This window comes from Pseudonaja textilis, chromosome 2 (genome assembly GCF_049901715.1).
Source record: "Pseudonaja textilis isolate UNSWEBS1 chromosome 2, rPseTex1.2, whole genome shotgun sequence".
In the NCBI taxonomy this organism is placed as follows: Eukaryota; Metazoa; Chordata; class Lepidosauria; order Squamata; family Elapidae; genus Pseudonaja; species Pseudonaja textilis.
In genome coordinates, this window is record NC_141991.1 from 52,337,667 (window position 1) to 52,354,823 (window position 17,157).

General features: G+C 37.2%; 1 protein-coding gene across 1 annotated transcript in view; it reads left to right on the forward strand.

The window, feature by feature from the left end:
• FGD3 (FYVE, RhoGEF and PH domain containing 3) overlaps positions 1-17,157 on the forward strand; it is a 46,354-nt gene that overhangs the window by 14,775 nt on the left and 14,422 nt on the right. Inside the window, exons 6-14 of the mRNA XM_087923883.1 lie at positions 3,898-4,034; positions 5,807-5,963; positions 8,057-8,195; positions 10,236-10,294; positions 11,957-12,103; positions 14,089-14,181; positions 14,373-14,452; positions 15,386-15,416; positions 16,488-16,589. Coding sequence (XP_087780009.1) covers positions 3,898-4,034; positions 5,807-5,963; positions 8,057-8,195; positions 10,236-10,294; positions 11,957-12,103; positions 14,089-14,181; positions 14,373-14,452; positions 15,386-15,416; positions 16,488-16,589 — 945 coding nt within the window. The remainder of the gene's footprint in view (positions 1-3,897; positions 4,035-5,806; positions 5,964-8,056; positions 8,196-10,235; positions 10,295-11,956; positions 12,104-14,088; positions 14,182-14,372; positions 14,453-15,385; positions 15,417-16,487; positions 16,590-17,157) is intronic.

Consider the following 17,157-nt stretch of genomic DNA (forward strand, 5'->3'; position numbering starts at 1 on the left):
GACCCATAGGTGGCAGCAAGGAATGAAGAGTTGTTATATCTGTGCTGCATCTAGCTTTCACCTGGATTTCTGCAGCCCAGTACTCTTCGTTTCTCTTATTTTAGTTAAGTTAAACACATCTGACTAGTAACCTACTTTTGTATGCATGGATCACATCATAAAAATACCTTGCTTAATGGCAGTACATTGCTGTATGCAATACCCAGTTTGATATGTGCACCTTAATTTCCAAATGATTCCTTGTCCCTAGATAGAATGTTGCAATCCATAAGAATGGAATGAATGAGTTTATACAAAACTGAACTAACTGAATGTTTTTTTCTGCTTCTATATAGTTTAATGTTTCAGTTTCAGAAAGACTGCTTCAAGAATGGAGACTAATTACTTGTCCCATTCTGATGAAATGTTTATGTTGTCTAATTTCATTGAGAGGATGCCTTATCAACCACACTATTCTCCAGTTAATCTTCCTTATTATCTTACTGTACTTCCCTTTTAATATAATATAGTAAATAATATATACAGTACAATAATGTCTATCTATCTAAACTATATGTATATATGTATGTGTGTGTGTGTGTGTGTGTGTGTGTGTGTGTGTGTATATATATATATATATATATATATATATATATATATATGGCATTCAGCTTTGCTCGGTATTTTCCCACGTCATAGTAGTTGTGCTTTTAAAGTTGTAGCGACGTTTCAGCAGAATCTCATCTGCCATCATCAGGCTTCTGTACATCAGGCTACAGAAGCCTGATGATGGCAGATGAGATTCTGCTGAAACGTCGCACAACTTTAAAAGCACAACTACTATGACGTGGAAAATACCCGAGCAAAGCCAATGCCATACACTTAAGAAAATATATATATATATATATATAAAACTTAATATAAATATATATATATTCGTGTTTCTCCAACAATACAACCTCCCCCAATAGGAAGTCCCAGCATGTTTTATAGGCATAAAATCAAATTAAGCCCCTCTCCCCAAATTAAGCCCTATATTGAACGTGCAAAATGGGGGGGAATGGCGGGGGGGGGCTTCGCCTGAGGCACCCAGCGCAGCAGACAGGCTGGCCCTCCTGCCCAGTGGCGGAGCTCTCGCCAAGACATTGAGCGCCTCCTCACCAGGCCCTCTGCTCATCCCGCCAGGGCCACAACAGAGCTGTGCCAGCTGGGCAGAGCCGGTAAAGCGAGCCGTGAGTGCACACCTGCCTGCCAAGTGAAAGAACCCTGCCCACCCGAGCTTGGCTTCCTTCCCAAGTCCCTCCAGCCCGAAGCTGAAGGGGCCACCGGGAGAGGCTGCCCGAGGCAGTGATAGTGCCCACCCGTCTGCAGACAGGGAGGCGAGGCGACGGCAGCACTGCTTCCCTGGCCGGCGAGTCCAGCGGAGAGAGCCCAAAGCAGCCTGTCCTTTCCACCCCTCGCCCAGCCCGTCCCCATCCCCACGCATCTCCAAATGCGCTGGCTGCTCCAAACACTGCAGTGGCATGGGCATCGGGCAGAGGTGCTCACTCGGCAGGGCTTAGCTCGCAGGAGGATGCGGCGCAGGCTGTCGCCTTGCCTCCCTGTCCACGGATGGGTAGGTGCTATCACTGCCTCGGGAGGCCTCTCCTGGTGGCCCCTTCGGGTTCGGGCTGGAGGGACTTGGGAAGGAAGCCAAGCTTGGGTTGGCCCAGCTCTTTCGCTTGGCAGGTGGGCACGCAACCGCGACTCACTTTCCTGGCTCTGCCCAGCCCGCACGGCTCTGGCGCGGCCCTGGTGGGATGAGCAGAGGGCCCAGCAGGGAGGTGCCCACTGCCTTGGCGAGAGCTCCGCTGCTGCGCAGGAGGGCCCACCTGTCAGCTGAGCTGGTGCCCGAGGCAAAACTCTTCACACTCTGCCCGCGCCTTGCAGGGATGGCGGCTGGGTACTTCTCCTGGGGTGGGCCAATCTTGCACTGCAGCCCTGAGAGATTCGCCTCCCCACATGGGTTTGGGCTTTGTCGTACCGGTAGTAGGGCGTCATTTTTAAAAGAATTGGCTTTGCCTTCAAAGGCGAAAGGAAGGCAGTGACAGGGGTGCCTGAAGCCAAGTGTCTCCGCCATGCTCCGCTTTCAGGGAGGAGCCCTGGCTGGCCACGCATGGCTGCACCAAACACCGTGGCATTGCTCTAAACGCTGCGGCAGCACGGGGAGAAGGGAAAGCAATGGTGGCGGAAGGTCTCCCGATATGAAGTGCCCCACCAACACCGAGGTCAACATCCAAGCTGTTGCCGCTCGCCCACCCAAGGATGCAAGGGGGGGGTAATTAAGTCACCCCTGAAAAGATGGCCTAGCCATTTTTTCGGGGGTCAAAAAAAAAATAAGGCCCGGCCTTATTTTGTGAGAAACACGGTATACGTGTGTGTATATACATATACATGTATGGCATTCAGCTTTGTTCGGGTATTTTCCCACGTCATTATAGTTGTGTTTTTAAAGTTGTAGCAATGTTTCAGCAGAATCTCATCTGCCATCATCAGGCTTCTGTATTGTGTTCATCTGTGAGTCAGACTTTCACAGCCGTTTCTGTTTCAAATTTGGTGCTAGCCTACTGCTGTGCCAGAATGGTTTTTTCTTCATCCTGATTGGCTGAGAGTCTTGGTCTGTGTTTATTGGTCTTGGGGTTTCTTAGTACATAAGAGGTACTACAGACAAAAACAGTACGATACCACACAGGCATCACATCAAGACTGCCTTCAAAACAGCAGCCATCCTAAGAAACCCCAAAGATAAAATTGACCTGGAAAACCAAGGCATATATGAAGTCCCCTGTGCATCACGCCCTGCCACATACATTGGACAGACCAATAGAAGAATAAGTACCCGCCTGGATGAACACAAAAATGCAGTAAGAAAACTGAAACACACTCCCTCAATAGTCCAAAACATGAAAGCCACAGGTCATAGCATCGACTTCAATGGCATCAAAACCCTAGCCACTATAGAAAACCCCAGCTACAGAATTATCAGAAAAGCCATAGAGATTGAAAAAGGACCTGAAAGCATGAATAGAAGAGATGACTCCACCAGACTGTCAATTATCTGGAAGCCTGCACTCACAAACAAAACAATCTCCACACCACAAGCCAGGCAAACACCTGGGCACAAACAGACCCCCCCTGATACCTCCAGCTCAAACACACCCCAACCAGGCACCCAGATGAAACAAACCTAGCTTCCTAATAAATGATAGCCATCCGTTTACTCGGAGCCAAGCCGCACTAAAAGCCTCTAATACAGGAAACACAATGTTGCCATCCAATCAAGACAAAAAAAATGCTACAAAACGGACAGAAGATATTAGAAACACCAATCAAGCAGAACACAGCAAACTCCAAGACCAGTAAACACAGACCATGACTCCCAACCAATCAGGATGAAGAAAAAACCATTCTGGCACAGCAATAGTCTAGCCCCAAATTTAAAACAGAAACGGCTGTGAAAGTCTGACTCACAGACGAACACTATACAGAAGCCTGATGATAGCAGATGTGATTCTGCCAAAATGTTGCTACAACTTTAAAAGCACAACTATGTATATGAGACATAGTATTTATTCAGAAAAGATATCTGAAAATATCTATAAATTGTATTTGGCTCTGCTTTATAGTTTGGGACTTCATTTTTGTTAAGTAAAGCTCAAAAGAAACAAGTTATTAATCACCTTACATGCTGAGTGACCTTGAAGGTGGGATATATCTGCTTAAAAGGAACCATCTTAACAACTTAACATCCTTTGAATATATAATAGAAGATTCCTTTAAAAAAAATAGAATCATCTTTCAAAATCCAGCTACATCAATATAAGTTATGTTCTATTTGGAAGTGATTTTGTGGAGGTTTTGTGTTCTTTTTTTGTGCAGGTTTTTTGCACTAAATTGTATGAGTCGGGAATTCCACCTGATGTGGTAACAGGAATATTTTCAAATATTTCTTCCATTTATCGCTTCCATGAACAGTTTCTCCTTCCTGAACTCAAAACAAGGATTACAGATGAGTGGTGGGTAAATGAAAAGTTACAAGCAAATATTTCCATATTAAGAAGTAAAAAAGTTATTTTTTTCTGTAATACACTATTGATATTTTAGTAGATTGGTATAATATATTTACATACACATAATATATACTTTATAATTAGAAACTCAACAAATTTCACATCACTTTATTGGTACCAGTAAAATAAAGGAAGACAGAAATAATGTTATAAGACTATTCAATAGTCTTCCCCCATTTCCCTAACATTAAAAGTTACGAGTGTCAGACCTAGTACAGAAGCACTGACCTTTCCCACTGTGTTCAGAGTTAGTAACTGCTACATGCCATGCTTGTATTCTCACTGGGTTAATTATGCTTGCATAATTAGTGAAGCCTACTTTTGCAAATTCTAGCACAAGCAGAGCCCTGGCCAGGATGTAGAACTGGGTCCATAAAGAGACAGTTGGGTGGATTCTTAAGTAATAAAACAGTAGGAAGAAATTATTCATGCAGATAATCAGTTTAGTGATGTGTAATAGCAGATTGCAGAAATTAAGATGGTTTAAACAGTATAAGGCCACATGTTGCTCTTTCTTTAAATGATAAATTGATTTGGTCAGTTAGACGTCATGTAAATACATACTGAAAAGTGCATCATTCAGTCATCACAAAGCTTATCTCCAAAGGCTCTTAATACAATATAGATGGCATCGGATAAGATAAAAGTTCCTCTGAAGGAACTGTTTTCTGGTTAGAAGACAGGAGGAAGAAATGGATTTAAATTATTTTTACAAGGAAGAAGTAGAAACAATGGATACCCATCAATATTTTGAAGTGCTATTTAAGTGGTTAATAAAATATTCAACAAATGGTATAAATGATCTTTTACATCATCTTAAAATTTTGTTAAATGCCCAGAATTTTGATTTATTGGGATAGTACATAAATAGATAAATTTTGCTGGTGTTTTATGATATTTCAAAATATTTTGAATATCATAAAACATCTCCAGTATTTCCAAGTGTTCCAGACATGGACATTCACAGTACAAATTGTTTCAACTTAATTTTATATAATACATTACAGAAACAAGTAGAATTAACTTTATGCAAATACAGGTGAATAAATAGAAAGTATTAGTACTGTACTTGACAGAAAAAGATATAGACATTTGGTGATTTTCATTTTTTAAACATCGTTTGCCTTCTTCAAATATTTGTCCAGGATTTCTGAGTATAGTGCTACCGTGTGAAAGGAGACAATCAAAAGTTGTTTTTATTTCTGGCTCCCATCATTTGCAGACAAAAATATGAATCAAACCCAGGGTATACCTATAATTATTGATGAATCCAAGTTTGTTTATATATATATATATATCTTCGGCTCTGTGCTTCTCAGAGTGATGTGAGCTTGCAGCTGCTTCTTCCTTTTAACTGCTAGTGGGGGTGTGACACAGCCAAACCCCCTACCAATGAGAACACACCCCCACCCAATCAGAACACAGCCAAGCCCCCACCCAATCAAGTAACACCCCCACTAGCAGTTAAAAGGAAGAAGCAGCTGCAAGCTCACATCACTCTGAGAAGCACAGAGCCGAAGACACACGCCTGAAGATGATGAATGAGACTTCATCGAAACGTTGCCTAGATACTTTCAATCTTACGCGGGAGAAAACCCGAATAACCAAAGATCCACATACTAATACCCGTGAGAACCTCAAAAAACTAATATATAGATATATAGATATATACACATACACACATATATATCTTTATATCTTTAAATGTGTGTTTTTAGGGATACAAACCCAAGGTTAGGAGACATCCTTCAAAAGCTTGCTCCATTTCTGAAGATGTATGGAGAATATGTAAAGAATTTTGACAGAGCAATGGATATGGTAAACACATGGATGCAGAGATCATCTCCTTTTAAGGATGTCATTCAAAACATACAGGTATGTTTCTAAGTTGCCACTTGGAATGTAAAGAGTATGTATTCGCTCTTTTTCTTTGTTATATGCCAACATATTTTCATATTGTTTTAGCCTTAACTACAGAAAATAAACCAGAATAATAACATAAAACCATAGAATTAAAACTGATCTAAAGTGAAGAGAGCAGATTTAAAACATGCAGTCTCAAAGAAACATTAAATACCTATTGTAATACAAAGATTTTTTTTAGCCAATCTAAAACTAATTGAGTATGAGATTGATCTGATATTGGGACTGAATTCTACAACTAGGGTGCCTCAAGTGACCTGGCCTTATGCTACTCTTACATCAGCCAGATATCAGAAGACAATGCAGTACAACTGCTTATATCTTGAAAGTCTATAACAGATGGAGTACAACTAGGGAGTAAAATATTTTCCAGTCCATTTGAAGTCACGGCATTAGATATTGATAAAGAGTTCCTCATATGTAAAAACTTAGAGAAGGAAATTTCATCTTGGATATTTGCAGCTGATATACATAGCTGAAGACGTTTTGTACTATTTTTTTCATAATTTAAAAAAAGCATCCTAGAGTCGTTAGGCAAATATTACTTTCAATTAAAACAAATAAGTGATATGTTTATTACTTTTTTCTTACTATGCAATGTAGTACTTGCTTATAACATTTTTCAGTACATGCTTCACCTTGTATACTATAAATGTATCAAAATAAGCTTAATTTTCTGGATAAGCATGCCAATTACCTTAATTGATTACTTTCATTTGAATTTGTTTGATAGATTTATAGAGGTTGTGTGTGTTAGAGAGGTAATATAACACTAAAAAGTATTTCAATAAAGAAATATGAACAGGGTAGAAAAGGGAGAGAAGAGCTTCTGTAATTTATTCTGTTTAGACTGAAATCCAACTATTAATCAGGATCTTTTCTCTATCTGACACACTTTCCTTCTTTTTCCTCTTTATTTCTGGTGATTTGCCATATGAAAACAGCTTTGTATAATGTTTTTTTTTTCTTTTGCATGCAATATTTGTCATGATCTTCATATGAATAATACTACAGTCTGTGACCCTTTGTATGATTTTTTATGGAATGACATGGAAAAATATTGCCAAAATCTTAAGATAGCTGCTAATACAGAAACACGTTGATATTCTGAATTTGATTTCTCATAAAATTAAACTATTTTTAAAATGGATGCTATGAAATGGTTGATGCATGGGAATATGACTGGCTGGCTGGCTGAATGAATGGATGAATGTGCGTGTGTGTGTGCATGTGTAGGTGTAGGTGTGCACACATATCTATTGATAGATGTTTTTGTTAATATTATCAATCATTCTGTCTTTTTGGCGCAAGCACTGGGTTTGAAGAAGAAAGTGTATGTTTGAGTAGTTCTTTCCTGTCTCTGAAGTTGGATCCAATTGGTGTTGGCTGCGGCTGGGTGGGTGGAGAGAATCGATTGAGCCCCTTCTGTGCTTTGACCACTTCATGTTTGGACTACTGCAATGTGATCTAAATTGATACAAGACCACACAGAAGCTATAGTTGATCAAGAATGCAGGACAGGCAATTGTGGGTTTGGTACATTATGCACATGAAACACCTTTGCTTAGTGAACTGCTGTATAGTTACCAATGGGTTTCTAGATGTAATTGAAACTTCTGATTATTATCTATAAAGCTCTTTATAGCATAGGAGTTAGTTATTTGAAATACTACCTGCCTCTCTAGTTTCTACCCATTCTGTATGAACTAGCAGAGTCAGCATGCACTTGGTCACAGAACCAGTGGTGGAATTCAAATTTTTTTACTACTGGTTCTGTCGGCGTGGCTTATTTGGTGGGCGTGGCTTGGTGGTCATGTGACTGGGTAGGCATGGCTTGGTCATGTGACTGGGTGGGCGTGGCCACCTCAATGTCACTCACATCAAGGGGTGCCTCACCTGGAACTGGCCTCACTCTGGGCAAGTCACAAAGAATAACAAAAACAAAATACAAAACAATAACCAGTTCATTTAATAATTTAAATACATGACCCATGGCTTTTTTTTTTTTTGCAATATATCAGTGAAATATATTTTTTGCATTTCAGAAACAAGAAATATGTGGAAACCTGACACTGCAACATCACATGCTTGAACCTGTTCAGAGAATTCCACGCTATGAGCTTCTCCTGAAGGATTATCTTAAAAAACTTCCTGGGGAATCACCAGATAGGAAAGATGCTGAAAGTAAGTGCAGTTTTCATCCATGCCATTGTAAATAAATTGCTGAACAGTAAAGATATATTTCAAGGATGAATGTTGATTATCCATAAAATACCTTTTATGTATTGTAACACTTAAAACTTGTTCTGTTGTTTCAATTTAACCACACATATAATACTAACTACATTGAGCTATCTATATATTACTAAAACTCTCATCATGACCTTTACCTGGAAAAATGGTTCATTATAGGGCAACTTTTTTTGAATCAAGATACCTCAAAAGGGCTAACTTATAGAATGTGTCCATGACTCAAGAGAATGAAATTTGAGGAAGTTGTGATTGCTTCATTGCTACTAGCTACTGGTGTGCTGCTACACTGCTGCTAAAATTACATACTAGTTTTCAACATTCTGTGACAGTTTCCCAGCCAGTCTCACAATCCCTTGCCCCCTCTCCACCTACCTTCCTGCTGAGAAAGGAAGGGGAGTGAAGTTGTGATGGATTGTGTCTATGAAGGGGGAGGTGGTAGGGGGAGGTGGTGGACTACAATGAAGCAGCACTTTCTCAAGAAAAGTAAAATTTCCCAGGGTATATCAGAGTTAAGAGTGGTATAGGTTTAGTCTGGCAAGATTTTGTGTATATGCTGTGAGCAAATAAAGAGCTGAACTTTGGCTGGATTGTTCTACACCATTCTTGGGCTTGCCCTGAAGGGAAGGGAGGAAGGAAGATTACTGATGCTCCTTCCCAGCTTTCCACAAAGAAACTCAGTAGGGAACCAGCATAATGTCAGACTCCTGCTCCCATTGCTTTTTTCTTGCCCTTCATCATTCTGTTTCTCTGTTTAGGTAAGGAAATGTCCCTGAAATGATGATCCAACAGAGCATCTAGTATAGTAAACCCATAAAATTCAGGAATTCAAACCTTTAATTTGTTATATACAGTATATAACATACATCTAGTAAGCACAGAAATCTGTTTTGGTCATTATATTCCATTATGTTTAAAGGAGTGAAGCCTTGAGTATGTATTAATTCGAATGGGTTGTTGACAAATAATATTTTCTGATATTTTAACAGCTGAAGAAGCAAATAATTCAGTAGCCAACTTTAAAAAAAAAGAAAGGTGAAAGAAGAAGAAAAAAACCTGCTGGCATAGAATTATGCCTGTGTGGTATGAGAGGCTGATTGAGGGTGACCAGTTCAAAGACACCTAGTGAGATATTATATCTGAGGGAGGAATTAAAGGCAGAGTCCCATGGTCCTACAACAGTATCCTATCTGCTACACTACATGGAGCCTATATAATGAACCCAGGTTTCCATGATACAATGCCACCTATTAAATCTGGGCAATTTCATTTAGGTTACTAAAATAACTGAAATGCTCTCTTACAGTTTTTTCTCCCTCAGAAAGGAAAGCTGGTAGTGCCTTCTGCTTATCGAACAAAAGATTCACATATCTGCACAGAATGCTAAATCATCGTTCAGGGTCACTCATCTAAAGTGTCAGGTTACACCCTCAAACATAAAGGTTTCTTTTTATTAAATAGAAATAAACTCAGTTAAACAATCCATGGGTCAAAATTGACTTTTTAAGGAACTGATCAATTTCTTTTAAGTCACATTTTCTGTTTCGGTATATAGGTTCACATGCAGTAGAATCCAGTAAGTATGTATCAATGAGGTATGCTTTTTTTTAGTGAAGTAGAAGAGAATGAGCTTATGTTTGCGTACTAAAGCTGTCCATTTTAATCCAAAGTAAGAGACAAATGTAAATGCCATGCTGTCCATTCAGCACAATTTACTGTGTTTTGACATTTGAGTAAATACAATTTTCTTTTGTTTAATAATATTGCACGTTGTACTATGTTTTTTAATCAGTGATGCTAACACTGGAAGAATTCAATTGATATTGATCCTAAAAAGTGTAGACATGGTGCAGGGAGAAGTGAGTTCACTAGCTTGCAGTTTTGGACTCCTATTGTGCATACCAGGGAAATAAAAACTGCATTATTAGCCAATAACAATCTTCAGAATGTACAATTTTACTGTCTACATTGCAGAATCATTGGAGCTCATTTCTACTGCAGCAAACCATTCAAACGCAGCCATCCGAAAGATGGTGAGTAGAAAGCATGTAAAACAAATGTCATTTGAGCCATTAACTGAGATGCTTGCTTGAAACACTGTTGTTGTTGTTTTATTAATGCTGAATATTGATGTTCATACTCATTGAACTCTCTAATATTTATCAGACTAATATATAACTACTGTTTTTATATTTAATATTACATGTATGCTTTTTAGGACTTTTTCCCCCTCACTACTTGTTATAGCAAGTAGCACTTAGACTTATAAATGCCTCACTGTGCTTTACAGCACTGTCTAAATGGTTTACAGTGTCAGCATATTTTCCCCAACAATCTGGATTCTCATTGTACCGACCATGGAAGGATGGAAGGCTGAGTCAACCTTGAGCCAGTCAGAATCGAACTGCTGAACTGCTGGCAGCCGCCAATCAGCAGAAGTAGCCTGACAGCATGTAGCATGTCAGAAGTAATACTGTACTGTATTATAACCACTGGACCACCATGGCTCTGCGCTACTTGTTATACATTATTTATAATACATAGTTAAAGGAAGGAGAAAGAGGGTTTTATCTAAGAAAATTAATCAGGTGGCCTAGTTTTCTCAGGTGCTAATGCTCAGCAGATTATCATAGAAGTTGAATTGCAACTTTAGGTTTTTATAGAAAACCACAATAACATTTTTAAAATAAGCCTGCAGAGTTAAATTTGTCAAAAAAAACCCCTAACCCTCAACCCTTAAAATCAAATCTAAAGTATAAGACTGAAATGGTTATTACTAGAAAATCTTCTAGTAAATAATCTAGACAATTATACCTTTATATTTGTAATTATTAGAAACAGACTCTATCTATATACATGCAAAACACTCTACTTTCTAAAAAATAAACAATAATATATTAAAACTATTTCCTTAGTTGGATGATTCTCAGATTATCATTTCAGTACCATATGTTATTTTATTTATTTTCTTTGAGACTTGTTTCTATTGCTTGGTACACAGGCAGATTTTGCAATAATTCTAAATATTTCTTATGTGATAAGCCACTGTAAAAGAATTGTGTTAAGTGGGTATTGATAGGTTTATTTTATGTTGCTACAAGGTAAATAGGAACCAATTTTAAAAATCAGATTATTATGACTTCATTTGATAATTATTAATGTGTGAAAATTGTCATCTGCGACTGCAAAATGAAAAGAAGTGAAAAAAGAAATAAAAAGAAATGTGTTGAGAACACGGAATTCATAAAAAACTCAAAAAGACAGATAGTAGAAATTATTCTTATTCACTATATAAAGTGGCTGAGACAGCTTTTATCTCTTTTTATTGAATGTAGAATGTAAAATGTCCCATGTGTCTGTATTATTGTAGGTATTTTACTACTGCAGATGGCATACGTGTTTAAGTTCTTTGCAAGGCATGTGGGTTTAATTGTTGATTTTTTAGAAGACATTGTGTGACATTAAAAGAAAATGTGTCCCCAGTGCTATGGTTGCCTGTGGAGTTTTTCTATTATTAAAAAAGCTGTTCTGATTACTTATTTGTACAAGAGTATAAAATTAAGGTTGAGAATAATAACTTCATGCCTAACATATTACTTTATTAAATGATGGAACTGCCTTCTCTTACAGAGTCTTTATAATAAATTAGCAAATACTAGAAATACCAGTATTGTGTATTTCTTTTGTTCTTGTAGGAAAAGATGCACAAGTTGTTAGAAGTATATGAACGCCTTGGTGGAGAAGAAGATATTGTTAACCCTGCCAATGAATTGATTAAAGAGGGTCACATTCAAAAATTGTCAGCAAAGAATGGCACAGCACAGGATAGGTATTTATTTCTGGTGAGTCACTTAGTTTCTTTGGTATAAAATCTTTTACTCTGTCCACATAAGCTTCTTTGACTAGGTTAATCAATCCTTGGCACATCTGCCCACACTCAGCAAACTCTGTCAGTAGCTTTTAAACAATATTTCCACCTCTCATAGATAGCTTTTATTCTTTCATGATCAGTCCACTTGGTGCTATCGGTATTCAAAGAGTATTCCAAACATTTTAGGAATAGTTGATGTTTGGTTTTTTTTTTTCTTTAGTCTTAGCAAAGGATTTTGTATGTCTCTGTGTGAATAAATTGTTGGGTTTTTTTGCTGATATGCTGATTGTGTTTTTTTATGTGTTTGAATGTGAATACTTCTAGTAAAGAGAATCCGGGTAGAACAATGTTATTTAGCAAAGGCTGTTTAGCATGCAAAGCTGTGTCTTCCTTCTTAGTTATGTTTATCTTACCTTTGATCAATTGGTGAGAATCTTGATAAGGGGACAAAAGCACATCAGGAATCAGCCAGAATTCTGAGTTCAGACATAACAATGGATAAAACGGTGTAAATTGTAGAACAACTTCAATCCATGTTATTAAGTTTCTAATTTATTGCCATAATATAAATTGTGGTTTGTGATCTGATATGTTTATAGGCAAAATCAATCCTTCTGCAACTTTAGCACAAAACTATAATTAGGAACCTACAAAAAAATCGGCAAGTTTTTACCTATTTTTATATCGAAAAACTCTTTTCATGTGCATTTTTTGTGCTGTTATATATGATACAGCAATATACTTTATTGTCCCTGAATCCTCTATTGTAAGGTTATACATATGTTCATAATGAAACTTAAATTTAGGCTTATTAAATATAATAAAGGAAATATGTAAGAGGAAATGTTGTCAATGAGAGATAATGAAGTAATTCTGGAGTTTAATTCTGGAGTTTGCTATCCTGCAATCCTATCTAAATACAGGTTGTCTTCAATTTACGACCACAATCGAGCCCAGAATTTATGTTGCTAAGTGAAATATTTGTTAAGTGAGTTTGCCCCATTTTACAACTTTTCTTCCTACAGTTGTTCAGTGAATCATTGCAGTTGTTAATTTAGTTACACAGTTGTTAAGTGAATCTGGCTTCCCCACTGACTTTGCTTTGTCAAAAGGTCGTAAAAGGGAATCGTGTGACCCTGGGACACTACAACGGTCATAAATATGAACCATATTTATTGCCAAGCATATTGCCAAACATCTGAATTTGGATCATGTGACAAGGGAGCTGCTGCAATGGTCATAAATGTGAAAAACAGTCATAAGTCACTTGTGTCAGTGCCATTATAACTTTTGAACAGTCACAAAATGAACTGTTGTAAGTCAAGGACTATCTGTATATCAAATTTTCTATATGGATAACGATGGAACAGAATAATGTTGGCACAGTTATCTGCTGTTACATCAAATGAATTCTTCTAAGAATTTACCTTTTTAAGGAACAGTTTAACGTAGGGTTGCAGTTTGGATCATATACATACCCCCATTCAACCACGAGGCTCACTGGGTGACTCTGGACTAATCTAGTAGTAAGACTACTTCCTAGATCTATCTAGTAATTATCAAAACAAATTAGGGAGACCTATGTATGTGGCCTTGAAGTCCTAGAGAATAAGAAAATACAAATACAATAAATAAAATACAAAACAATAACTCAGTACATGTGCAGACATGCCCTAAAGGGATTGTGCACATATTATTTGTGGTATTAAGGAAGGGTACAATTACAAGGAAGATAAAAGTCCCCTGAAAGTATACTATGTAGTACATCTAAATCTCCTGATTCTAGAATCTTCTGATACATAGCAGAATGTACAATGTCTATTTAATAAAGCTGTGTCTTATGATTCATTAAAAAGCTATGTAAGGAAGTATTTGGTTATAAGTATATATATGTTATTCTTATGAAAGAATTATGTAAAAAAATTACATAACAAATATTTCTTTTGTTATTTACAGTTTAACAGCATGGTGTTATACTGTGTTCCAAAACTGAGATTGATAGGCCAGAAATTCAGTGTTCGTGAAAAGATTGATATTGCGGGACTGCAGGTTTGTATCTGATTCTTTTGGTTTTAGTTTCTGATGTATGTATTTCTAGTCTTGTTTAAGATTTTTTTTTATTTTTAATAAGGAATTCTTTTTTCCTATTCTCTCCTATTGAGAGAAACATATTGGTTTGTCTGATCGTGATGAGAATTAAATACTAAAAAAAATGCCAAAATGTTGATTTGGTTTTCTAGGTCCAGGAAATAGTCAAGCAAAATGTGACCCATACTTTTTCAATAACAGGAAAGAAAAGATCCTTGGAGCTACAAGCCAGGTATAGATTATTTTTCTTCTCCTAAATATATCTTGAATTGGACCTTTCCCATCCTAAACTTCTAATGTAATGTTTAACAAATATTAAAAGGAAAAAAGTTGATGCATCTTGTTTGTATTATATTTGCTTACACTATTAACTGTCATAATCTTATGTTCAATCCCAGCAAAGAAGGATTGCTGTTCACTTATAGCAAAAGTGGAGCATCGTGTTGAGTCAGGATTAAATCCTTCTCACTGAGAATGTGTAGATCCTGAGGAGATCCCAGTGCAAGGAATATGAAATATTTGAGGCATCAACCCTCAGGGGGATGGCTTTGCCTTCCATCTTTCATAAATGTTCATGAGAGGGAAAGGGGAAGAAAGCACTGGAGAACTTCCCTTACCACCCCTCACTTTTCCTCTTGGAAAGTGCTTCAAGGGAGCCCTTTGACACAGTGTCTTGAGCTTTTTGTGTCCCTCTTTTGCAATTTCAACAAGACAGATCCAATGAAGCAACTAGGTGCTTCCAAATGCTTCTGCCTTGAAAGCTGGCCTCCCTCGGAGCCTGGTTTGTTTAGCTCATTGGAAAAGGTGAAGAGTAGAAGAAATCTGAGGAAGTGACAGTATAGTGTGCACAGAGCACTCTCAAGGTGGAGGCTACCTGGAGGGTAGCATTATTTCTGAGTGAAAAAACACAGTGGGACAGAAAGCCTCTGGAATTCTTTGTTCATGGTTCTCCAGAGACTTGCAACAGAAGTAGAAGAGCAGAAACAAACAGAGACTTTAGTTTAGCTGTCTGGAACGTGAGGTCTAGCAAGATGTGAAGTTTTGCTCCCTAGTTTATCTCTTTCAGATATTAAAACAATTCCACATATTAAATTCTTTACCTCTGGTTATCAAAGAATTGATATTATAAAAAGAAAGGCAAACATCCTTTGTTCTAATTTTATAGGACAGAAGAAGAAAAGAAAGATTGGATTCAGGTAATATCTATTTTATCAAGGTTTTCTCTTGCTCCGCTCTGTGCTGCTGGAGCAGCTGGATCTTCCCAGGCCACTGTGCATTTGCAGGCAATTGTGGCTTCCAAGGATGGCTGTGGGTTCACACTGTACTAGGCGGGTGGGAGGAGCAGGAGACAGTCCCTTACTTTACTGAGTCTAAGGGCTGGAAAGGAATAAGCCTGTAATGGCATGGATTGCAGTGGATCCTCAACCAACAACCAGTGGAATGATATGATGTGATATAACATGACATATGTATTATAATAGTTTATAATAATAGATTGCTTGTGTGTGTGTTATATTATTATATATGAGAGATCCTCTGTGATGGAGACGGATGATATAAAAAAATAAATAAAACAAATATACATAAACATCTCACATTAAAATATATATATCATTGTATTTATCCCATTTCTACACTCTCACCTAAGATTAGATTAGATTATAATTAAGGCAGATTTCCCCCTCTACCTTTGCATGGTCCCCACTGCTTTGAGCTATGTCTCTTTCATAACTTTTTCTTCCTTCACTTTTCTGGAGTCTTTCAGACATTGCATCTCAATTGAAGTCCACACTCTGGAAATTGAGATTGGTTTTTTGGGGTGTTTTTCAGAGCAGACAAAGATTCATTCACAATATTTGCTTTGAATTAAAATTCATGAGATCATATTTTGCACTAACTCCATTTTCATAAGTATATCCTCTATTTCAGTAATGCAATTTAACTTTTGAAAAATGGAAACAAACAGGTTTCTGTGTTACAATCTCATCTGTTTCCTTCTTTGAGATCCATTCTCTCTGTCATTCTTTTCACTAAACAATTCAGATAAAGCTTGCATTCAATTAGCAAAAAAGTCTTAGCCCTTCATTATCTGCAAGACACTCAGTTTTCAGAATAATTTTAATCTGTAATTTTTAGCCTTGAAAAGGTACAATTGTTGAACAGTTGAAATCAATGATAATTTAAGAAAAAATACTGTGTATTTTGCTGGTCTAAGACTTTGCTGAAAAATGTTTTTTACTTATTACTTTTCTTTGAAACTACCACAGGTTATTCAAGCAACAATTGAAAAACATAAGCAGAACAGTGAAACGTTTAGGGCTTTTAATAACTCTTTTTCTCAAGAAGATGAGCACTTCCTAGATTCATCAGTAAGTAATCTAAGCATTTAAGATATATTGTATGGCAGACACACATTTTCACACAGTTAACAAGATTGTCCGAAGAGTTTGGTTATGATGCCTATTTGGTGGTATTCAGTGGGATCTTTTGACAGGTCTGGATTTCCCCTGCAGGGCAGAAATAAAAGGCTAAAATGTAAGAAATGGGAATTCTAAATTAAATTTTGTTAGATTGATTGATTTGATTTAGCAGTTGCCTATTCCAAGTGACTTTAGACAAACTACACTTTAAAAAGTAAAGCACAATAAAATAGAAGAAAAGTACAAATATATAATACAACAAAGAAAACTTCTAGGGGTTTAACAAATACTCTACCCAAAGTACTTGGAAATATTTAGGGTATTAGGGAATACAAGCCTGGAAAAACAGCTAAGTTTTCAAAAAAAATTGAAATATCGGCGGAGAACCCTACATATCTTTGGCAAGATGCTGTTCCAAACTTATTCTGGGTTATTGTTAATATATACATACAGTAGTGCTTAGAAGTTTGACCTAAAATGTAATCAGTTCTCCATACAAACTCTAAAACTAGATGAA